Source organism: Garra rufa, chromosome 1 (genome assembly GCF_049309525.1).
Source record: "Garra rufa chromosome 1, GarRuf1.0, whole genome shotgun sequence".
Taxonomy (NCBI): Eukaryota; Metazoa; Chordata; class Actinopteri; order Cypriniformes; family Cyprinidae; genus Garra; species Garra rufa.
The window spans coordinates 60580564-60605297 of NC_133361.1; the positions used below are offsets into that span (position 1 = coordinate 60580564).

General features: G+C 40.6%; 1 protein-coding gene across 3 annotated transcripts in view; it reads right to left on the reverse strand.

Moving 5' to 3' along the window:
* Positions 1-24734, reverse strand: part of LOC141337723 (uncharacterized) — a 176882-nt gene that overhangs the window by 33779 nt on the left and 118369 nt on the right. Inside the window, exons 1-3 of one of the 3 annotated variants that reach the window (XM_073843387.1) lie at positions 13237-14432; positions 12202-12285; positions 10085-12019 (exon numbers count right to left, since the gene is read on the reverse strand). The exons of 1 other annotated variant lie outside the window; for it this stretch is intronic. In XM_073843387.1, the coding sequence (XP_073699488.1) occupies positions 10085-12019; positions 12202-12285; positions 13237-14384 (3167 nt within the window). In that variant the 5' untranslated portion in view covers positions 14385-14432. Of the gene's footprint in view, positions 1-10084; positions 12023-12201; positions 12286-13236; positions 14433-24734 lie in introns of those variants that run through there. One more of the 3 variants, XM_073843386.1, reaches the window with a different exon arrangement.

Below are 24734 nucleotides of genomic sequence, written 5' to 3' on the forward strand. Positions count from 1 at the left end.
AACAATGAAATTATTTTTTCTACCTATTAGATTGTGTTTTTTTTAACGTCAACACCTACCCAACCCATTACATGTTACACCATACTTTTATTTTGACAGGTTGCCGTGAAGTTTCTGTGTCATACAGTATGATATGATGCTAGTTTTCATAAAAATGAAACGGTAAAAGTGACACTCACAGCAGTTTGGGAGATTGAGTTTATCCGTTCATGTGAGATGAAAACGCAAAAATTACCGGGAGCGTCACGTGTGTTTCAGTATGCGTGTAGTAAAAGCGCGTCTCCACCATTCATAAATACAGCTAGGCAAACGGAACATACCGGATTCATATTAAAACGGTCTTTTTGCATTTCAGTTTTCACATACACTAGTCCATATCGCGATTTGAATTAAGTGACAGACCAACATTTGATTTATGAATCCAAAAAACGACGAATTTACGTGGCATTTCGCGCTATAGTAGATTCGTTTTTTATGAATGAAGGACGACGTGATCCCGTCTGTGTTTTGGCGGAGGAGACTTAAACGCGCGACCATATTCTATAGTCTTCGGTATACATCCGCGTTAAACTATCAAGGTGAAAGTCATCATAGCTTGCGTAGTTTAGACCCAGCTCCCAACCCAAATTTGAGAATAGATTAACGGCGATATTTTTTTTATCGCGCGATAAGAGTTTCACGTTAACGCAGCACGTTAACGCCGATAACGGCCCACCACTAATATATATACACTTTCTTGCAAGATACTTTTCTTTTCCCACGTGAGTCAGTCCGCGTCAGTCGTGCTCTTTAACCAATCAGATGTGACTTCGCCATTTCAACCAATCATAACCCGCCAGGAGCGCAGCCTAAATCCTGTTTACATGAAACAAACCTGCTCCAGAGCAGGTTTAAGCTTGCGCACCTGTTGCTATGACAGCAAGTCCCGGATGAGCTTTGGAGAACCGAGCGATCCAAGATCACGCAAAATCGTAAACAAACAAATCCAGCTAACTTAGTAAGCGAGGTACGAAGAACAGACCCCTGGGTGAGACAGTAAGGATTTGGGAAAAGAAAAAAGATGTTCCAGTGGAATACCTCATGGAATATTGTTAAATTATTGGAAATTTGAGTCACCAGCCCTTAAAACAGAACACAAAGCTGTGTATGACTTAATTTCAATTTATGGGCCCACACACCTCTCTTATTCTGCTTCATTTAAAATTTTTCCATTGTTGTGATGAAACATTTGGCTGTATATCTACATTAAAAATGAATATGTGCAAAACGTCTAGGTTACGTATGTAACCCCTGTTCCCTGAGGACAGGGAACGAGACGCTGCGTCCTGGTGGACACTATGGGAACTGCCTTCAGCGTGACCTGGTTCTGAAACAAGCTATAGAACAACGACAGTGAACTTGACACTGGCCGGCGCCAGCCTATGACATCATCAACGGGCACCTGCTAGTATAAAAGCAGGTGCCTGAGAGCACATTACCATCTTTTTGTCGGACGGAGGTATGTGCAGGGCCCGAGGCATGGCCCTGAGACGCAGCGTCTCGTTCCCTGTCCTCAGGGAACAGGGGTTACATACGTAACCTAGACGTTCCCTTCCGGAGGGAACTCTGCGCTGCGTCCTGGTGGACACTATGGGAACGTTTATACCAACGCTGCCATGCCGAGGGATAAGTGATCAAACTGACTGAATGAGGAGTCAAGAAGGAACATCACCCCTGCTTCAGTGAGAGTCGCTGGGGCCCAGTGACCTGCCACGGCTAGCTCGGCTACCTGTGCACGTAACTCTCAAGCGTGGAGGCCTAGAGGAAGCCTACTACACTTAGCTCTCTAAGTGATGGAGCTCATAAACGCCCTGTCTTCATAATGGGCGGAGTTTTAGGGAATGGAGGTCTCAGCAGAGCGAATGTCTGCTCTAGGGACCTGACAACATTCAGTGCTGACAGGTATAGGTGCTATACTCGACACTGGGGGTATTCAGTGAGGCTGAATAGCCTGTGCAACAAAAACTACCCGAGTGGAGCTACTGCTCAGAGGGAATCTTCAGAGTGGAGGTCTCATGACCTAACTACACTTGACGCTGACGGTGGTCTGTGAGGCTGAATAGCCTCTGCAGCAGACCTGTCTAAGAAGAGATTTTCTGAGGAGTGGAGGCTTCAATGAAGGAAGCCTGGCAACACTCTGCACCTTCCAGAGGGCAACTCTAAGAATGGAGGTGCCGTGACACCTCTACACTCAAACCAGGAGGTAGTCAGTGAGGCTGAATAACCTGTGCAGCAGAACTACCTACAAGGAGTTCAGAGGAGTGACTGCTTCAAGGGAAGTCAAAAAAGCACTCTGTGTCTTGCAAAGGAAAACTCTAAGAGTGGGGGTCTCGTGACCCATCTACACTTCAACACTGAGGGTAGTCAGTGAGGCTGAATAGCCTGTACAGCAGAACTACCTGAGTGGAGTTTCTGCAAAGTGGCGGCTTTGGTAAGAGGAAGCCTGGTACCACTCTGCACCCAGCAGAGGACGACTCTAAGGATGGAGGTCTGTGACCTATCTACACCCAATACTAGAGGTAGTCCGCGAGGCTGAATAGCCTGTGCAGTCGGACTGCCTACTTCTAGTGAATCTCTGGAGGCAACGAAGGACTCTAAGTGAGTCTAGAGAGTGGAGGCTTCTGAGAAGAAGCATAACAACACTTCATAGAAGGAAGACTCTAAAAGTGGAGGTCTGATGACCTAACTACACTTCAACACTGATGGTAATCAGCGAGGCTGAGTAGCCTATGCGACAGTACCTAAGTGGAGTCTGGTGGCAATATTCTGCGAGCAGCAGAAGGACTCTAAGAGTGGAGGTTTGATGACCTAACTACACTTCAACACTGATGGTAATCAGCGAGGCTGAGTAGCCTATGTGACAGTACCTAAGTGGAGTCTGGTGGCAATATTCTGCGAACAGTAGAAGGACTCTAAGAGTGGAGGTCCCATGACCTACTACACTTCAACACTACAGGTGTTCATCGAGGCTGAATAGCCTATGCGACAGTACTACCTGAGTGGAGTCTGGAGAGTGGAGGCTTTCAAGAGAGGAAGCCTGACACACTTCCGTGCTTAGCAAAGAAGAACTCTGAGAGTGGAGGTCTCATGACCTATCTACACTTCAACACTGATGGTAATCAGCGAGGCTGAGTAGCCTATGCGACAGTACCTAAGTGGAGTCTGGTGGCAATATTCTGCGAGCAGCAGAAGGACTCTAAGAGTGGAGGTTTGATGACCTAACTACACTTCAACACTGATGGTAATCAGCGAGGCTGAGTAGCCTATGTGACAGTACCTAAGTGGAGTCTGGTGGCAATATTCTGCGAACAGTAGAAGGACTCTAAGAGTGGAGGTCCCATGACCTACTACACTTCAACACTACAGGTGTTCATCGAGGCTGAATAGCCTATGCGACAGTACTACCTGAGTGGAGTCTGGAGAGTGGAGGCTTTCAAGAGAGGAAGCCTGACACACTTCCGTGCTTAGCAAAGAAGAACTCTGAGAGTGGAGGTCTCATGACCTATCTACACTCTAACCCTGGAGGTAATCCGCGAGGCTGAATAGCCTGTGCGACAGAATTACCTTCGTGGAGCTCTTCTGGAGAGTGGAGGCCGGAAGAGGCGTCGACACTCAATCCTGCTAGCAGCGCTATCTGGATTGGAGTTGGAAAAACTAAAAGGTTTTGTACAAGACCAACTCAAAAAATGGGAACGGAGGTTTACCTGCGCGACCCACACCGTAAAGGATTTAGAAGAGGACCCGCTAGTCGGGGGAGACCTTTACCACCAATGTGGATTTGAGAAAAATGCATAAACGCATTTAACACTCATGTGGATTTTAGGGAATGCTCAAGGACTTGCGTGAGCAAACACCACAAATGTGGTCTTAAGGCGAGACACTACAGGTGAATAGGGTAAAATTTTTAACTAGCAGATATCACCATGAAACTTTCCCAGTTGATTACCTACATTAAGATGAGAAAAAATGTATTACAAGGTTTTGTAATTTTATGTTTAAATATGCAAATTAGGCATTATCTAAGTAAATATGCGCTAATTTGCCTATATTTTAAAAAACGAAATCTCAGAATTGGATAAAGCCAGGTTCAAAATTCTTTTTTCATTGTGTTCACATATTAGATGGGAAAAAATTTACAGAGGGATTTATGGATATCCACTTTTGTTATCCTGTAAATTAGAATATACTGTCAATAGCCTTAAAAAATTTATTTTCGCCATGTTTTTTGGAATAAAATGTTATATAAATCAGGCTAGGAATAATATATTTACAAATCCCTCTGTAATAGTCTTCATAATATAACTAGGTACAAGACTGGAAAGTTTGGTGTATATAGGTGCTACTGAAGTGGAGATTTCGGACTTGGAGTATGAGAGAAAAGTCATTTTGAGAAAATGGGCTTTAAAAATTTATATTGTAAAAATTCCACACATTTTTATATGAAAACATTGCTAACAAGCAAAACAACTGGCCAAGTAATTATTTATAACAATGTAAACTGAATAAAACAACATTGCCAAATAAGACCTTCAACTAACCACAGAGAACCACAAATACATGAACAAGCAGCCACTGTTGTGTAGAGTGCACTTTATTTATAGATTGGCTTATATCTAAACCACCCTGGGTTCCCATCGACAGCTCACGTTCAGATGCGCTTCCCGAGGGCATTTCACCATGTAATCCATTACTAATTTTCATTTTCCCCCTTGCAAGTGACAACTGCTGTACTCTTTTCGATGATTGACGCGAAGTTATTTTCATTCATTCACTCAAAAGATACCGCGGAAAGCTAAACCAAACAAGGAAGCGTCAAAGCATACCATGTGACGATTCTGAACGAATCACGTTGTCAGAAATTATCTTCAGCCAATGAGATTGCGCATTTAGAGTTAAATCCCCTCTTTTACTTTCACGATTGGTTGCTGATAAAAAGGAAATAACCATATTTGGATCCGACAGCATTGAACAGAAGAGAGAGAGCTTTCCAGCAGTGTATGTGATGACTGGGTACAGACAGAGATCGCGGAGCAGCATGTTGATTTAGAACGCCAACTTTTGTTGAATTTATGAGAAATCTACAGACGCAAACAGACAAAGTGCAGTAAAATGAAGACCTAAATGTGTATTTCGGACTTTTTTTCACCACAAGTCTAAAAGAAGACATGTTATTGAAGACAAATATCCAAAAATCTCAAAATTGACCAATAAAAAAAAAACGATGTTTTTGCCTGCCGTGTCTCGCCTTAAGTAGGTGCCCAGAGCATAGCGAGCGGATCACCAGACTGCAGTCTCTAGGCGATAGCAAAGCCTGAAAGCGGAGCTTCTGGAGAGGGGAGGCTTCAGCAGAAAGACTCTCTAAAGCGAGAGGAGGCCTACGACGCTCTCCTTAGGGAAGCTCTTCAGAGTGGAGGCCTCAAAGTGAAACGCTCTAAGCGAGGGGAGGCCTGACTACACTCGACGCTCAAAGAAATGGCAAATACTCACAGTAGAGCTAACAATGCAAAATAGCATTTATCTCATAGCTCTGTGTTGTGGAGGCTCCGAGACTGCATCTCTAGAGAGAGAAGCCTGCAACACTAGTTTTTTGGTGAGTGGAAGACAGCACTCCCCCCAAAAATAGTCAGCGAGGCACCCCAGGGCCTGCCAGCTGCTATAACTGTGAGAGTGAAGGTCTCAGTACTGTGGCTGTGACAGAGAGGAGACCTATTACACTGTGCTTATCAAAGGAGTTGAAAAAACTTAAGGGTTTTGGAACCAACTTGAAGATGGGCACGGAGGATTCCCCTGCGTGGCCCACACCGTATAGGATTTTAGAAAGGACCCTGCCTTTACGGGAGGGAACTTACCTTAAGTATGGATTTTAGTGAAGTGCCTAAGTAGTGCACTTACCACTCACGTGGATTTTAGGGAATGCTCAAAACGACTTGCGTGAGTAATCACCACTAACGTGGATTTGAGGAGGTGCTCTAAGCGTAGCGAGGAAGACACCAATATTATTCCCGGGCGATAGCACAACCTGGAAGCGGAGCTTTCAGCGAGAGGAGGCTTTTAGTAGTTACAGACTCTCTCGAGCGCAACAAGCCTGATGACGCTCAGCTGAGGAAGCTCTATCGAGTGGAGGCCTTGGTATGAACACCCTCTCGAGGAAGGGAGGCCTAACTACACTCAACGCTTGAAGTGACAGGTCCACGAAAGGGCTCATATACTGAAAAGTAGAGCTGCATTATTGTGTTTCAGCCTGTATTTTTGGAGAGTGGAGGCTTAACAGAAATACCTCAAACAGAGGGAGCCTGGCGACACTCAAACCAATAAAAGCTCTCATGAATGGAGGTCTAAAAGAATGACCTGGCCACATTCAACGCTAAGAAGTATTATCTTTATGTGAGTCCACACCTAAGTAGGACTTCACAGAGAGGAGGCTTTTTAAAACATCCTTTAAGGAAAAAGCCTGCTACACTCAATTCTGGCAGATTGGGTTTTTAGCACCATACCAGAAATTAATTTAGCGAGGCCCAGAATGGGGCCTAACAGCCAAATGTGTAAGATTTCTACTTAAAGGTTGTATCAGCGATTTCTAGCCTAAAACATAAGTGTCAATTTCAGCTTACCTTTCTTCAGGAACCGCTCGCTGCCTGCCCCATAAATTGTCTGTGAAAAAACCGCGTCTCTCTGGTCAGCCTAGGGTCCGAGATATGCCAAAAAACAATCGGTACTACCAACCTTTCCACACAAAAACAAACAGTGTTCCAACCAATCAGCGTCAGGAATTTGGTGTTGTGGACTTTCGCTCCGCCTCCCTCACATCCCTGCACCAGTAGGAAAGTCCACAACACCAAACCCCTGACGCTGATTGGTTGGAACACTGTTTGGTTATCTGTGGTGTGTTGATAGCGCCGATTGTTTTTTTTGGCATATCTCGGACCCTAGGCTGACCAGAGAGACGCGTTTTTTTCACAGACAATTTATGGGGCAGGCAGCGAGCGGATCGTGATGAAAGGTAAGCTGAAATCGACACTTTATGTTTTAGTCTAGAAATCGCTGATACAACCTTTAAAAGCGGGGCTTTTTAAAGAGAGCGGAGGCTTTAGTAAAACCTCTCTCTCTCAGAGAGGGAGCCTTGGCGACGCTCTGTTTCACCCTAACACCCAAACTCCTAGTTGTGGAGGTCTCACATGTGTGTATATGGATATACACAGGGAAGGGACCTGACTACACTCATGCAAAAAGAGTATTACTCTTAGCAGGGTTTGAGCGAGCGGAGGCTTCAGCAGAGATTCTTTTTTTTTTTTTTTTTTTTTTTCTCGCTTGAAGCAGCTTAACAACGCTCAAGAGGGTTTTTATTACATATTCCCATATGTATATGTATGTTGGATCATGTCTATACCAAGCTTACTCTAGCGGAGGTTTTAAACCTGACAACGCTTTAGCCCAAAAGGGGGTCTCTACGAGTGGAGGTCTCTACACACTGTTGTCTTTTTCTCTTAAACAAGAGGAGACCTGGCTACACTCGACACTTGGTGGCAGTAGAACTCAGGAAGAGCTCGAAAACTGCAATAACAATCACCCAAGCGGAGCTGGTAGACAAAGAAAACATACACATACACATTGAATGTTTTATTAAAGCTTTCCTTTATTTTTCACATACTGGGCCATCAGATTGAGTATCAATCTTATCATCGGCCCAGCCCCAGAGTCTTTGGCGAGGGGAAAGAAGGGGCAGGTAGCCGAACGGACGTGAGGGGAACCAGAGAGGAGACTCTAGGTACCCGACCCAGGCCTGCCGCCACGCCGGCGCTGGATCGTCTCCCTTAGATCCCCTCTCCTCTGCCGCGCATCACGCCTCCTCTGGGACCGACTCCTCCCGGGAGGAGGGCCCCGAGTGGCCACACTGGTAACCTGGCCTCGTCTCTGGCCCCTGGACCAGGACGGGCCTGGTTTTCCCCGGTGTTCAGGTGGGGGCGTGGACCGGCGAGGAATGCATGATTTAAAAGCCGCCGAGCGTGCCTTCGCCTCTCTGAACTTCTCGACCACCGCCTCGACGGATGTGCCGAACAGCTCAGATGGCGAAACCGGCGCATCGAGGAGAAAGCGTTTCTCTTTCTCCCCGATGTCTGCCAGGTTCACCCACAGATGTCTCTCCGTGGCCACCATCGCCGACATGGACCTGCCCACCGCGGTCGCTGTCTGCTTGGTGGCCCTCAGAGAGAGGTCTGTGGTGCGGCGCAGCTCAGCCACCTCCTCCGGGGAAAGCCCCAGACCTCGGTCCAGATCTTTTAGCAGATCAGCCTGGTACGCCTGCAACACTGCCACCGTGTGCAGAGCAGCACCAGCCTGACCCGCTGCCGCATATGCCCTGCCGTTCAGCCTAGATCAGGGGTGCCCAATACGTCGATCGCGATCTACCGGTCGATCGCAAAGGTGGTGTGGGTAGATCGCACGGCATTAATTAGACGTCAAATAAAGTAGACGATCAGCCAATGTAGTCAGCCAATCATCCGTCCTCACTATTAATTTTGTCACTTGATTGACGTACAAGGCAGCCAGTCTGACATCTGTCCTTTTATGACACGAATCACCGCGCATGAACGTGCATACAGCGGCGCCAAGTGGCTGATTCCATTCAGTGCAAGTCATCAGAGTAAAGTAATTACAAAAAAATGTGCTTGTATGTAGTTGTATTGTGCAATATGGGTTCATGTAGTTAAGCAAGCTACACCAACATATAAAGAATTCACAATATATTCATAAATAAATATATGTTTTTTTTATAGTAGGTAGATCATTTTGACTTCGTCATTTTATAAGTAGCTCACAAGCCGAAAAAGTGTGGGCACCCCTGGCCTAGATGTTTCCTTCAATGGCTTGGATGGCAGGGTCGGAGCCTTCAGGGTCGATGTCCCTCCCGCTGAGAGATAGTTCGCAAACGTCTGCTCAACGAGAGGCATCGATACATATCCGCGCTCCAGCATTCCCTCGACATCAGCATAATTCACATGCTGATGCCTGTGAATGCGGGCTGAATATGGCCTGTCCCATGCCTTCTCGATCTCTTTATGTAGATCCGGAAGGAATGGGAGGCTCACAGGAGTATTTCAACTCATCATATGCGGGGCAGACATCAACTCATCATATGCGGGGCAGGCCGGCTGCATGGACTCAGAGAATTCATTTTGTTCCATTTCAGCCTCCTGCTCGCCCTGGCTTGAAGCCAAAAGAGCACTCGCTGCATGACCGGAAGATGTGAGAGACAACACATCTTCCGCTAGCAGCGCGTCCTCGTCTCCGGCTGACGGGCGCGAGAGATTAACCCCTCTCTCAAACTCGTCAGCCAGCTCCACCTGTGATCCCCACGATCTCAGCCGCCGGGCAGCCTCAGCAGCCGCGGGACCCGAGCCGCGTGGGGCGGACGGATGTCTCAATTCCCTCGAGAAAAGAGCCAAACGAGAACGGAGTTTCTTCAGGGTGAAACTCTCACAATCAACGCACTCCGCTGCTTCTAGGGCAGAGCGCGCGTGCTCTTCACCTAAACACACCACACAGAGGTCGTGTGCGTCATCAGGTGTCAGATTTCTCTGACACGGATCCGCACACTTCCTAAACAGTTTTTCTCTAGGCATCGCTGTACTCACTCGCTTAGAACGGAGGACTCTGAAGACAAAAAGATGGTAATGTGCTCTCAGGCACCTGCTTTTATACTAGCAGGCGCCCGTTGATGATGTCATAGGCTGGCGCCGGCCAGTGTCAAGTTCACTGTCGTTGTTCTATAGCTTGTTTCAGAACCAGGTCACGCTGAAGGCAGTTCCCATAGTGTCCACCAGGACGCAGCATAGAGTTCCCTCTGGAAGGGAACTGTGTTTTGGCACAAACCTGTGTTTTGGCTTACCACTGCAGTGGGGCAATTGTGATGCTGACTAGCACACCCCTAACTTAAGTCTATGATGTTTTATGCTTGTGGACACGCAACCCAGAAAATTATCATGAAACCTTTATCACAACTTAAAAATTGTGTTCATATTGCAATATTATTGATTTTCACACTCACACAGCTTTTCTGCAGTTCCTCACAGCAGGTACCAGTCTCCTTCTGCCCTCTTTTGATTTGATGTTGTACTTATTGAAGTCTAACTCATCCAACACCTCCTCTGACATCAGGATCATGTTTGCCAAAGTTGAACATTGTGCAAGAGTAAGATTTTTTCTTTTTGTTTTAGAGTTTAAAAATGCCTGCATTTCTTTAACTACAGAATGATCCTTCATTTCCATTAGGCAGTGTGTCAGATTCATCCATCTTTCAGGACTGACATTGGATTTTTGACCCCGCTTGAGGTTGTGAATTATGTTCTTGATGCTCTCTGGGTTGTCCTCTGTGTGTATCAGTACATCCTGTAAGAGTCTCTGATTGCACTCCAGTGAGATGCCATGAAGAAATCGAAGGAAAAGATCCAGGTGTCCATTTTCACTGTTCAATGCTTTATTCACTGCTCCCTTCAGAAACACATCCAGAGTAATATTCTCACATTGAGTTCTGGACTTTTCTGTCAGGAACATTTTCAGAACCTCACTGTTCTTGTGTAAATAGCAGAAAAACACATACAGTGCTGCAAAAAACTCTTGAAAGCTCAGATGTACAAAACTGTAAACCTTCCTGTGATAAATCACAGATTCCTCTCTAAAGATCTCAGTGCAAATCCCAGAATACACTGAGGCATTGGTGACGTCTATGCCGCTTTCTCTCAAGTCCTCCTCATAGAACATCACATTGCCCTTCATCAGCTGATTGAAAGCAAGTTCAGCAAGTTTCACAATCACATCTCTGTTGGACTGCAGCGGTCCCTCTGGACATCTCTCTTCATACTTCTGGTTTCTAATTTTTGTTTGATTGAGCAGGAAGTAGATGTACATTTCTGTCAGAGTTTGAGGGATTTCTACATTGAGATCTAGTTTCAGGATGTTTTGAAGGACAGTGGCTGAGATCCAGCAGAAGACGGGTATGTGGCACATGATGTGGAGACTTCTTGCTCTTCTGATGTGTGAGATGATTCTGCTGGCTTGATGCTCATCACTGATTCTCTTCCTGAAATATTCCTCTTTCTGAGGGTCATTGAATCCCTGAATTTCTGTCACACGGTTGATGTATTTAGAGGGAATCTGATTGGCTGCTGCTGGTCTGGTGGTGATCCAGATGAGAGCAGAGGGAAGCAGATCTCCTTTCATGAGGTTTGACATCAACACACTCACTGGTGAATCCTTATTCACATCAGAAACTTTCTCAATGTCTGAAAACATCAGTGTAATTCTGCTTTCATCCAGACCATCAAAGATGAACACAACTTTACATTCATCGTAAATATTTGAGTTCAAATATTGGAGTTCAGGATGAAAGTCAAGCAGAAGTCTGTGAAGACTGTACTGATGATCCTTAATCAAATTCAGCTCTCGAAACTGAAGCACAAACATGAAATCTACATCCTGATTGGCTTTTCCCTCGGCCCAATCCAGAATGAACTTCTGCACAGAGACAGTTTTTCCAATTCCAGCGATGCCTTTAGTAAGAACAGTCTTTATTTGTTCCTTCTTCTCTCTGTTAATTTCCTCACATCCTGGTTCAGATAAAGGATTAAAGATGTCATTGCAGTTGATTGGAGTGTCTTGGAGTGTCCTGTAACTTTTCTCCATTTGTAGCACCTCATGTTCTTCATTCACCCCTTCACTCTCTCCCTCTATGATGTACAGCTGTGTGTAAATCCTGTTCAGGAGGGTTTGATTCTCTTGTAATTTAATTCCCTCAAATAAGCTCTCATACTTGTTCTTCATGCTGAATTTGTGCTGGTCTTTGATTCTCTGTAAATCATCATGCACTGGTTGGTGAGAACCGAGCTGCAGATCTGCTTCTGTGTCATGATGACTGATGTGGTTCTGACAATAGGAGAATGTGAGGGTCTGATGGGACACATATCTGATCTGGTCAGCTCTCCCACTACTGAAAAGATATTAAGCAGAACAGACAAAAACAAACAAAAACAGAATGTCTGTTTATTTTTTACTGTCTAAAGAATTTTAATGCAGAAATAAAATAAATACCTACATATTTCTGTTTTTATTTTTTTGTACAATCTGTGTTCTTTTGTTCAAAGTCTCATTCTATATGAATATACTCACACAGGATCAATGGGCGCTGTTTCATCACTGAGATCAGGTGGCTGTAGTGGAGAAACTGCTCTCTTTCTCTTCTTGCTGATAGTACTGGAAAGAAGAGAGAAATATTGTTTTTCTGCAAATTATCGGTCTGCTGCAACAAATTAACATAAACACGGGTGTGAACTTGTCTTTTTAAGCTGTGGTTAAGAAAAAAAATACATGAAAATTAGTCTTTCAGACTGAGATTAAATATTTTTGCCACGCATGTGCTGTGTCTCCAGTCCGGATGCTCAGTGAGGCTGTTACTAGCTGAGTTCCCTGGTGATTGTCTAGGAAAAGCACACATGAAACTCTCAAAATGAAAACATGTTGGAACAACTCAATATCCCAAATTTGCACTGAAGATGCAAATTAAGCTATTTGAAAGCATTTTTGGCTAAAAATTTATTCATGAGTGGTTGAAGAAGGGTAACTAATATGTGAAACATGCAGATAAAAATAGTGATGGCTAAAGCAGCGAACACATCTAAAATGTTACAGCACCTGAGGGATCACCATCCAAAGATTCAGGCCCAGATGAGGGTAATAGTTTTACGAACATAGTAAATATTACTTAACATCACTAAACATTATTTATAGCATGCCTCCCGTCCAGTAATCACAATAACTTATGAGCTTAGTTAGTTTGATATGAACAAGGTCTCTGCTTTCAAATTCTGTCAATTTAATCACAAATTCCAAACAATATTTGCTATTTATATACATATGCAAATTGCTATATCCACATTTCTGTTCAAGCAGAAAGATGCAGCGCACCTGAACGCATCTCCCCCGCTTTACTGCTAGTTACAGCACAAAATAAACATAAATGAACATCAGAAGGCATGTTAAAAATGTAACTTACTGAAACGTGTCATGCATAATGTAATCATGTTTTAACTACAGAAAGAGGCTAAATAAAACAGTCTACTACTAACTAGTTATTTACAAAGCAATGAACCTCAGTGAGTGCAGCATCATGTTTAAAAAATTTACATCCAATGTCATGATACTCACACAGGGTCAAAGGTTACAGCAGGTCCATCACTGAGACCAGGGGGCAGATGCATGGAGTTGTTACTCTTTATAGACGGTTGAACACAGTTGAATCCTGGAGATGCTGCTCTCTGAGTGTAAAAATCATGGAGACCAGGGGGCAGATGCATGGAGTTGTTACTTTTCATAGACACACAGCTGTATCCTGAAGATGCTGCTCTCTGAGTGTTAAAATCATGGAGACCAGGGGGCAGATGCATGGAGTTGTTACTCTTCATAGACACATCGCTGAATCCTGAAGATGCTGCTCTCTGAGTGTAAAAATCATGGAGACCAGGGGGCAGATGCATGGAGTTGTTACTTTTCATAGACACACAGCTGTATCCTGAAGATGCTGCTCTCTGAGTGTTAAAATCATGGAGACCAGGGGGCAGATGCATGGAGTTGTTACTCTTCATAGACACATCGCTGAATCCTGAAGATGCTGCTCTCTGAGTGTAAAAATCATGGAGACCAGGGGGCAGATGCATGGAGTTGTTACTTTTCATAGACACACAGCTGTATCCTGGAGATGCTGCTCTCTGAGTGTAAAAATCATGGAGACCAGGGGGCAGATGCATGGAGTTGTTACTTTTCATAGACACACAGCTGTATCCTGAAGATGCTGCTCTCTGAGTGTTAAAATCATGGAGACCAGGGGGCAGATGCATGGAGTTGTTACTCTTCATAGACACATCGCTGAATCCTGAAGATGCTGCTCTCTGAGTGTAAAAATCATGGAGACCAGGGGGAAGATGCATGGAGTTGTTACTTTTCATAGACACACAGCTGTATCCTGAAGATGCTGCTCTCTGAGTGTTCAAATCATGGAGACCAGGGGGCAGATGCATGGAGTTGTTACTTTTCATAGACACACAGCTGTATCCTGAAGATGCTGCTCTCTGAGTGTTAAAATCATGGAGACCAGGGGGAAGATGCATGGAGTTGTTACTCTTCATAGACACACAGCTGAATCCTTGAGATGCTTCCCTCTGAGTGTCAACATCACTGAGACCAGGGGGCAAATGCATAGAGTTGTTACTCTTCATAGACACACAGCTGAATCCTGGAGATGCTGCTTTCTGAGTTTCAGCAGAAGCCTCCTGCTCTTTCTCCTCATACACACTCATTTTACAGGCTGTTTTTTTATGCTTCTCTTCTTCATAGATGACATAGATTTTTTTATTTCAGGCCTGTATGTGGGAACAGAGAACATACACTGAAATTTTTTATACAATTGTGTTTCAGTTCTAGCTGGTAATCAGAATTGAGAAGACACAGTGACAAAAGTGGCTGATAATGTTAAAATTTTAACCTTGGTAACACAGTAAGTCTGGCTGCATCCAAAATGGCAAAATTTCCTCGTACATATAGTAGGAAATAAGTACCCACCCATTAGAGTATGCGATTTTGGACGCATTTTGGATTTTTTCACTCTTATCTCAGGAGTATTACGCGTTCAACAGCATTGAACATTGTAGCCAATCAATGACCAATCAAACGTGTTTATATTAGTCAGTGGCACATTCCCCTGTATACTCTAAATGTATTCTAAATGTACAATATCAAAAATGTTTTAAAATGGGGATTTTAGGAACAGGTCAAATGCAGATGGAACCTTCTAATTCTAAAAAGTCATTTTCCGCTTGGAATTATTGTATGAGAAATGAAAATGTAATGCTTTATCACATTTATTTATCACATATGATTTTTTTTAAGTTAAGCATAAAAGGCAGTGCTAAATATTTTGTCCAGAGCAGCTTTTAATTTTAGGTAGGATGAACAGAGCAGAACACCTCAGATGCGGCCTTAAAACATTGACAACGATCTATAGTGCTTGTTTTAATATTATTACTTGGTAATTACTTTGTTGACTGGATGCATTAGTAGAGAAAGGATAGGAGTATGTTTGCTATCAAGGCTGAGAGGACACGAACATTAGCCACACTAATGCATTTGTTAGTCAGCAAGTTGCATATTTAAAGCTACTGACGTGAGAAAGCAAACTGTGTTCATTCAGTTAACAGAAATCCTGCTGCATCACAAAGAGCCATCACAAAGTTTTACAATGAATACAATGACTTCACCCTGGCCTGGAAGATTGTGCGTATTGTGCAATTTTTAGTAAAAATTTTTGCTTTCTGTGGCTTAGAGAGCAATAATATAGATGCGCTTTCTCTTTCCGTTTGCTCTGTTGTTTCAAACACCGAACTTCAAACTCAACTATGCCACTTTTTGATTATTCTTGAAGTAAACTTATGTCCGTTTGGTGATTAAATAAACAGTTTTAGACCACCGTTGAGTAGTATGAAGCTGCAGACTCGGAGCCTGCTGCATCTACAGTCCCGCACCCAGAGTCCCGCATTCTCAGACCCCTCGTTTTTCGAGACAGCGCCACCTTTCAAATTGGATCGGATAAACACATGGATAAACACGTGAAGAACCGAAACACGGTGAGTATCGTCAATTTTATTCAATGATTTCTTTTTTAATCAAACTACTTTATAGCTCATCGATACACCAACATATGAACAGTCTATTTAATATTTGTAATGATAGTTTGTAACAAAATTAGAGCCGTTAATGTATGTTTTTTCGCCTTTTTCCCCCGAAAATATTTTGATAGCTAACGTTAGCCTTTAACCTTGGACTTTTTGTAGACAAGCCATTGTAAAAAATTTGAATAAATTGTAAAACTCAACTAAACTTCACAAATGAAGTGGAGTTCTTTTGTAGTTTTCTTTTTCCTGAGGTAGGCCCGCACATGTTTGTCAATTGGATTGTTTCTATTATTGCCATATATGAAATGTTTTATACATTAATTAATTAATGTATTTATTTATATGGACAGGCCATCATTCATGGCCTATGTGAGCTGCAGGCATTATCCTGGCAGGCGGCTGAGGAGGTGTTCCTTCGTGGCCCTACTTATCACCCTAGGTATGCTTGTAATTTGCATTTGCAAAAAAAATATTATTATTACACAATATTTTTGACAATGGCATTCATCTTTTATTTTAGTGAAGTTGAGGAATTTGACCGGGTGATTGCAAAAAGAATGAGAAAAGAAGCAACATTTGCCTCCCAGAAAGTAATTATTTTACCTTATGCATTTACATTACATTTTACATTTATTCATTTAGCAGATGCTTTTATCCAAAGCAACTTATAAATGAGGAGTTTTTTTTTTAATGCAATTGAAGACGAAAATAAAGTCACTAACACAATTCTTTCTTCCTTTTTTCTTTACTTTGTCCTGTTTACAGCAAGATGACAGTGATTAAGGTGATCGTTAAATAAAGTACAGAATTGTTCACTATTGGTGTTTTGTCTGTTATTTGAGTTTTGCTTCACATTCAAAATATAAAAAAAACAGGTTTTGTAATGTTAGCATGGTATAATGTTAATTAGACCATTATATGTTGAGCTGAAAGAAAAAAATGGAATTTGAAACATTGTACAAAAACAAACTAAAACATTGTAGCAATATAATGTCACATAATATTTTTCAGATGATAGTTCAATTTGTATTTGTATCGGTTGCATCAGTAATTTCCTTTCAATTACACCCACGCTCAAAAAATAAATACTGGATAATTAGTTAGTTTGAGAATACAATGTTTTTTTTTTTTTTTTGGCACATGCATTAAGCAGGGAACGCAAATATTTATTTGGATAACTTTAAATAAAAAGAGACCGTAATATTGCATTCTAATGTTTTCAATGGCATTTGGATAAGGGTGTTATACGATCTTCCGAACAGCAGGAGGCGCTGTCTCGAAAAACGAGGGGTCTGAGAATGCGGGACTGTCGATGCAGCAGGCTCCGAGTCTGCAGCTTGATAATGGCTGCATCCGAAATCGCATACTTAATGAGTAGGTACTTAATTTCAATAAGTAGGTACTTAACAAGCGCTAAAAGAGTACCTACTCTACAGCCAAATCTCGTTGAGTATGAATGCGATCCGCCATGATGGCGCTATCATGTGATCTGACTACGACATTAAAACAAGATCAACAATTTAAAAGATATGAGCGACAGGTTTAATTCATCTATTTGTATATATTATCTATTTGTATATATTATGATGTTGATCAAATTTCTCATTTTGTGGTCTTCCAGAAGAAACAGATACCTTTATGTTTTTAGTACGTTTTTAGGCTATAACCCAGGTTAATCCTTAAAGATGTTATTTTTTATTACGAAAACCTAAAATCGTAACCACTTTAATATGTTTTTAATTTATTTATGTGCAAAATTGTTTATCCACACCCAAAACTGGCTTGAAATCTCCTTTGTTTTCCTCTTTTTATTGTGGGATTTCTCTTGTTTCATCCCCGAGGATTATAAATAACAAAAAACAACACATGCAATTTTAATGCATTATGATTAAATGAATATTACGATAATTTAAAGATATTTAATCTTTTTTTCACGTGTAGAGAATCACATGTACGCAAACCCTTTACAGTTTTTTTCTGTCATTATTTTTTACTGATAAAACAGCCTTTTCCTGTGGTTGTATGTACTTATAAGTTCTGCAGTGATAATAAAATAAAATAAAGGCGACGGGTGCACAGAACACCCAATGGCATCACGACAACCCTACCTAGTACGTTGCCCTCCTTGTTTGCAATGTTTGTAATATCTGCACAAAGGAGACGTCAATCAGCTGCTGGAAGATCACGTCTTTGGAGAAGACTTTTGATTTTACACTCGAAAGAATTAAGTATTACTTAGAAATTAAAGATGACCTCGGAATGCATTGCTAGACAACACCAACGCTTATGAACAATAATACTGATAAATGCTTTCCACTAATTAATTATATTTTTAGTAAAATGAATTACATGCATTTTTTAATACGCCATATGCAATTCTCAGTCAAGTAATGAATTAATGCTATATTTTATTAACTGACAACAAGAAACACGAATAAATTTGTAAAAGAATAAATAAAACAGGCATGTGATTGGCTAAGGACAAAAAAGCAGGAAAATATACTAAGACCCCCCACCCCACCCCCCGGATAATGATTAGCGGTTGTCGGTTGGGAAAATTAACCGAAATGAGCATCCCTAATAGCTAGCAAATAAGTTAGTTAATGTTAATGCAGCTTAAACATCCTGCCATATTAGAAAATCACTCAAAATTGATCATCTAATCCAGGGGTCTTCAACTAAAACGGCTCGAGGTCCAGACCATTATATATAAAAAACTATTTATGTTTTGTTTTTTTTTTCGCGAGACCAGGGTATCTGCAGCATATTTAATCTTAAATTCTACACATTTAAATACTTTTTTAAAGACCTGAACAAAATTTAATTAATAAATAAATTATTAAAATGACTGTAAAAAGCATGATTTACAATTGAGATGCAGATTTCCCAAAACAAAAAAGATTTCTTAAATTATAAAATTCACATTCCAGCCTTCAAGAGTCAAAAGTATCAATTCTTATATTAATTTAAACAATTATTGTCAATCAAGTATTATATTAATTAACATATATTTTATTGCCTTAATTGTTTAAATTTGTATAACACATGATCTTGTCGATCCATCAGATAACATTTACAACTCTACGTGTTTGGTGCTTAAAACCATGGACTGATTTGTTTACATTGGTCTTTTTGACAACAGTAGACGTTCGAGCTGATAAAAAATGTCAGATCATTCTCTTCCAGCAGGAGGCGCTATCAGAATGATACACAAAGCAGCGCCGCAGCTGACTTTGAAACGCGCAGCGCTCATATTTATTCAATGGATAACCTTATAAAGTTCCATCGCAATTCTTGCCTTTTAGTCCCCACTTTTAAGACCACCTGAAATAATTAGTCTTTCTTAACCCCTAATAACACTACAGTCATCAATAAATATGAAGAGCTTTATTTCAAGAACTGACTTTCAAAAACCCTTAGCCTACACAAAATACGTTTCTTTTTATTTTGCAGAAGAGAAATATTAGGGAAGTAAATTAATATCAGCATATTAAGTATATTCGTCTATCATTGTCTCTTAGAGAATGTGCACATTAGATGCTGAAAGCGCTGTTTTTACTTTCACTTTAATGCAGTTTTCACGTTGCTTGTGTGATATCCATTGGCTCACCGTCGTGGTTTAAAATATAAATATGTATAAAAATACAGTATAAAAAGATATATTTACAATATTTTGCGACGTAACCCCAAAATAATGCATTTTCCATCAACGTTTTTCACTCACTGAAAGCTACATCTGTCTGCCGATCTTTTCTCTCCTCACTGCACGGAAGATTGCACCCAAACGCTGACCCTAGTGTGCTTGATATAAATGTATTTATTAGAAATAGCGTTCGGCATTTTTTTTTATTATTATTATGTCAAAAGCTTTCACGGTCCGCATGGACGCATCTTGCGTTCCGGAATCATACTTCGACATCCGCCATTTGCGAACGGTCGCAAATACGTGACATAGGTCACATTTTCAGGTCGAAAAATCCGGAATTCCGGATTAATCCGGAAAAATCACATCCCTGATAAAAGTAACCTTGATGTTAAATAAATACAAGTCAAAGACACATAAAACAAAGCTTTATTCAAAGTAATTGTTCTAACAATCATGTGTTCACAGCCTGTAAATAAAAACTGCCATCAACAGCTGTGCCAATTCTGCAGCTTTATTCTGATGAAGCAGCTGACCACCGTGTCCACCTTCACCTGTCTCTGCCGTCCATCACGTCCTGTCCCTGTAACATCCAGAAAAGTGTCAAGTCACCTCTGTGATTCATGTGCTCAACACTGCATTTACACTCGCATTTTATCCAACACAAATGCTCCTCTATTTATTTATATTAATAAAAAAGATCAGTTATGTTTAGTTACTATGTACATGCGTTTATTTACATTCCATTCATATAAAGTAAACAGTGTTGACAACAGTGAATTCTACTGCAACAGCACACAACACTCAGATGTCTGTTACGTGCTCATCTGCAATTGTTTGCGAACTTTTTCCTGTCACATATTAAATACTGTAGACATTTAACAATGGTCTTTAAGATGTATATGGTTTATGTACATTCACTTTGGAGATATACGTGTGTTTACTGGATCTCCCCTGTTTGCTATACATATAAAACATGTTTTTACAGAACAGTCACAAATATACTATATATACAAATATACAAAGCGATTTAACAGTTTGTTCTACGCGATTGTGACACAAGGAACAGCGTAAGGTTACTCACTTTTGAAAACACCCTTGTTGCTGTTCTCCATCACGTTCGATGATGACGTAGGCTATTGACCTCCCGTGGGCTTCTGGGATAGAAAAGTAGAAAAGTATCCCTCGGTCGGCACTTCGAAATCTGGGCGGGGCGCAGTAGGCATCCGGGGATCTCTCGCTTACTCTTTGGTGGTTACTCTTCTCACGTACCCATTTCGCCTACTATATAGTAGATAAGTAGGCATATTCGAACGATACTTAGGTATATGTACGCCTGAATCTCGCGAGAAATAGTGCTTCATCCTGGTAAATCTCGCCTACTCTTTTGTGGTGTTTGAGATTTCATGCATACTTTTTCTTCGCCTACTGCTTTTTGCCTACTAAATAGTATGGAAGTATGCGATTTCGGATGCAGCCAATGTTGGCACCGTTTGGACTGAATGTAACATGTCCGGTGTGTGTGATAATTCATACGAGATATGGACGCAGCGCTGGGCTTTTGTTTGGTTTGTGACTAAAATATATTGTTATTTTGATTAAATATTCATCAAGAGTTCTAGAATAGAATAATAGAATAGAATAATATGATACAAATATGATGTAATTTCAATACTATGGCTTTTGTGTAGATGTTTAAAGATCTTTAAATCTTTAGCTTGAATGTTTATATGAAATGGTAACACTTTATAATTGAGTCTAATTGTAGAACTAACTAAGATTGATAAAAGCTGTAGGATAGACATATTTTTCCTGGCTAATGTGTTTATTTCAGCCTTTACATATATTTTTAAATGTTTAAGTTGCTTTTGTTAACATTAATGAGCTATGAACTAACTTTAATTCTCAATATTATATAACTACTATTAATACATTTTCTTACAAAATATGGTTCAGTCCCTTATTTTAAATAGTAGACCACTATTTTAGTTTCCATTAGTATCAATTTCAAAAAATGGTTAATTTGATTAATCGTATCAGCTGGTGTGGTCCAGCCTAGATATCGTTAAAATTCAATATCGGTCGACCTCTAGTTCATACCGTTTGAACAGAGAACTATTTTGTTTGTAACCATTAATACCAAACATGATTAATATGTTTTAAAATATTGTGTTTTGTACATCATGATACTTAATGCATGACTTGTTTGTTTGTATGGATTGAAAGTCACCTTATTCAAAAGGTAAATAGATTTAAAGGAATTACTGGGCCTGTATAAAAAGTACTAAACGTGTACTCCTAAAACAAGCCAAGAATACTATTCCGGCTGTTTTACGGTTGGTTACATGTCTTTAGATCAAGCAGTCTTTTAGTTGAATGAAATTAGAATAAATTGACATTACTCATTTGTAAATAGGCTACTATCTACATTTATTAATCTTTCTTTTTGACTAGTGCCTGCTGAAAAAAAAAACTGATAAAACCATCTTAGGCTGGTTGGCTGGTCTTGGTTTAAGCTGGAAGTAGGCTGGTTTTAGCTTGTTTTGGCTACTTGACTATTCAAAAAATGATGTCCCAGCAAAAAAAATATGATACCCTAAAAATGAATGTCTGTAAAAAAAAAAAAAAAAAAAACGAATGTCTGAACTTTTACTCAAGTAGGCCCTACATGATTTGTGTGCTTCGTCAACCACTGATTTCCAATTTGGTTTGGCGTGAGTATGTGATATTGAAATATTAACGAGCATTTCCTATAATGTCAAACGAATGTCTAATATTAAACTAACTTAAAGTGTGTTTGATTAGGATTAGGATAACTGACACAGAAAATATGCTTGAGTTGGAAGTAGGCTACTATTAACCGCGCGTGCCGCTCTTATCATCAGAAGATAAACAACTTTGACGTGTTTGAGTTCGACATACGGTCTGTTTAGACGCAAAGACCTTGAAATTACTGCTGTGAAAGTTTTAACGAACTTACCGTAAGGTGAAGAAATCGTTGATTTCAAATCATCCGAAATGGCGTCTAGTCATCTGACTTGACTGCTTTCGGTTTCACTTTATAAAGCAGGCGAGTTCCGCAAAAACATACAGCGCCACACAAACAGTTGGAATCCAAGCCACTTACTTGTTACAGGAGGTGTAAATAAGTAAATAATAATAAATTATTAACAAATAACTTGACTGTGACATTTAAAATCATGGCAAAAGCTAAATTTATCTGGCAGATAAATTTACATAACTGAAGAGGCATGTGGGACACCCGCCTCATATTTGAATTAATGCGATAAAATGTGAATTTAAATTGTTTACATTTTTAAATATTTAAAAAAATTCCTGCTTTACATGGAAAAGTAAATATGTAAGTATGAAAATAATGAGTTTGATCATTATCAATAATTAATAATAATAATTTGATTTCACTTAACCCGTTTAATCCCAAATTTTTCCCAGAAATGAAAATATCCAAATGGTGTGTCATAACATCTGAATTTATTTAGGGTGAATACACCGCGTTCCAAATTATTATGCAAATCATATCTTTCTCTGGTTTTCATAATTAGTCAATGCAAATGACAGTCAGTATAATTTTTAAGTCATCAACCATTAGGGTATAATTTGAATTTTATTGAACAAACCTCCTAATGATAACAGTATTTATTTCAAAAATAAAAAACTGAAAATGCACTGTTTCACATCATTATGCACAACCGAGTTAAAACATTGTATAGGTTGTAAAGAACTGAAAATGGGCATTTGCTGAATTTGTAGCATTAGGTGGTCATATTTACTGAAATCAAAGGCTATTTCAATCAAAAACATCCTAACTGGGCAAGTTACATCTTACCATAGGACCCCTTCTTTGATATCGCTATCACAATTCTTGCATCCATTGAATTTGTGAGTTTTTGGAGAGTTTCTGTTTGAATTTGTTTGCAGGATGCCAGAATAGCCTCCCAGAGCTGCTGTTTTGATGTGAACTGCCTCCCACCCTCATAGATCTTTTGCTTGAGGATGCTCCAAAGGTTCTCAATCTGGTTGAGGTCAGGGGAGGATGGTGGCCACACCATGAGTTTCTCATCTTTTATGCAGATAGCAGCCAATGACACAGAGGTATTATTTGCAGCATGAGATGGTGCATTGTCATGCATGAAGATGATTTTGCTACGGAAGGCACAGTTCTTCTTTTTGTACCATGAAAGAAAGTGGTCAGTCAAAAACTCGACATACTTTGCCGAGGTCATTTTAATACCTTCAGGGATCCTAAAGGGGCCAACCAGCTCTCTCCCTATGATTCCGGCCAAAAACGCCACCTCCTTGTTGTGGTCGCAGCCTTGTTGGGACATGTTCCATCCACTACTCCATCTATCTAACCATCCAAAGATGCTCAACACTCATCAGTAAACAAGACTGTTTGAAAATGAGTCTTCATGTATGTCTGGGCCCACTGCAACCATTTCTGCTTGTGAGCATTAGTTAGGAGTGGCCGAATAGTAGGTTTATGCACAACTGCAAGCCTCTGGAGGATCCTACACCTTGATGTTCGCGGGACTCCAGAGGCACCAGCAGCTTCAAAAACCTGTTTGCTACTTTGTAATGGCATTTTAGTAGCTGCTCTCTTAATCTGATGAATTTGTCTGGCAGAAACCTTCCTCATTCTGCCTTTACCTGCACGAACCTGTCTGTGCTCTGAATCAGCCTCAAATCTCTTCACAGTACGATGATCACGCTTACGTTTTCGTGAAATATCTAATGTTTTCATACCTTGTCCAAAGCATTGCACTATTTGACGCTTTTCGGCAGTAGAGAGACCTTTTTCTTTCCCATAATTGCTTGAAACCTGTGCCCTGCTTAATAATGTGGAACATCCTTCTTAAGTACTTTTCCTTTAATTGGGCTCATTTGGCAAACTATTTATCACAGGTGTCTGAGATTCATTTCAGTGATCCAAAGAGCCATGAGACACAATACCATCCATGAGTTTAATTGAAAAACAAAAAACTGTGTGTTTATGACACTTACATCCAATTTGCATAATAATTTGGAACGCGGTGTAGTGGTAAAGTGGGACAATGGGTAAAGTGGGACAGTTAAGCTTAATAATTTATATCTTTGCATGGATATGTTTTTATTACTAAAAATCAACAATGAGTTCATCATTAATAAGTATGTGATAAAAAAAAAAATATGTGGCTATGACATCACTTCCGGGGTGTGGCACATCATATTTAACAACCTTGCAGTGAACTGTGATGGTAAGTAAAATGACATAGCATTCTGAGGTAAATAATGTTAAGGTTATAAAAATAATAAAGCTCATGAATCATTTGTAATTC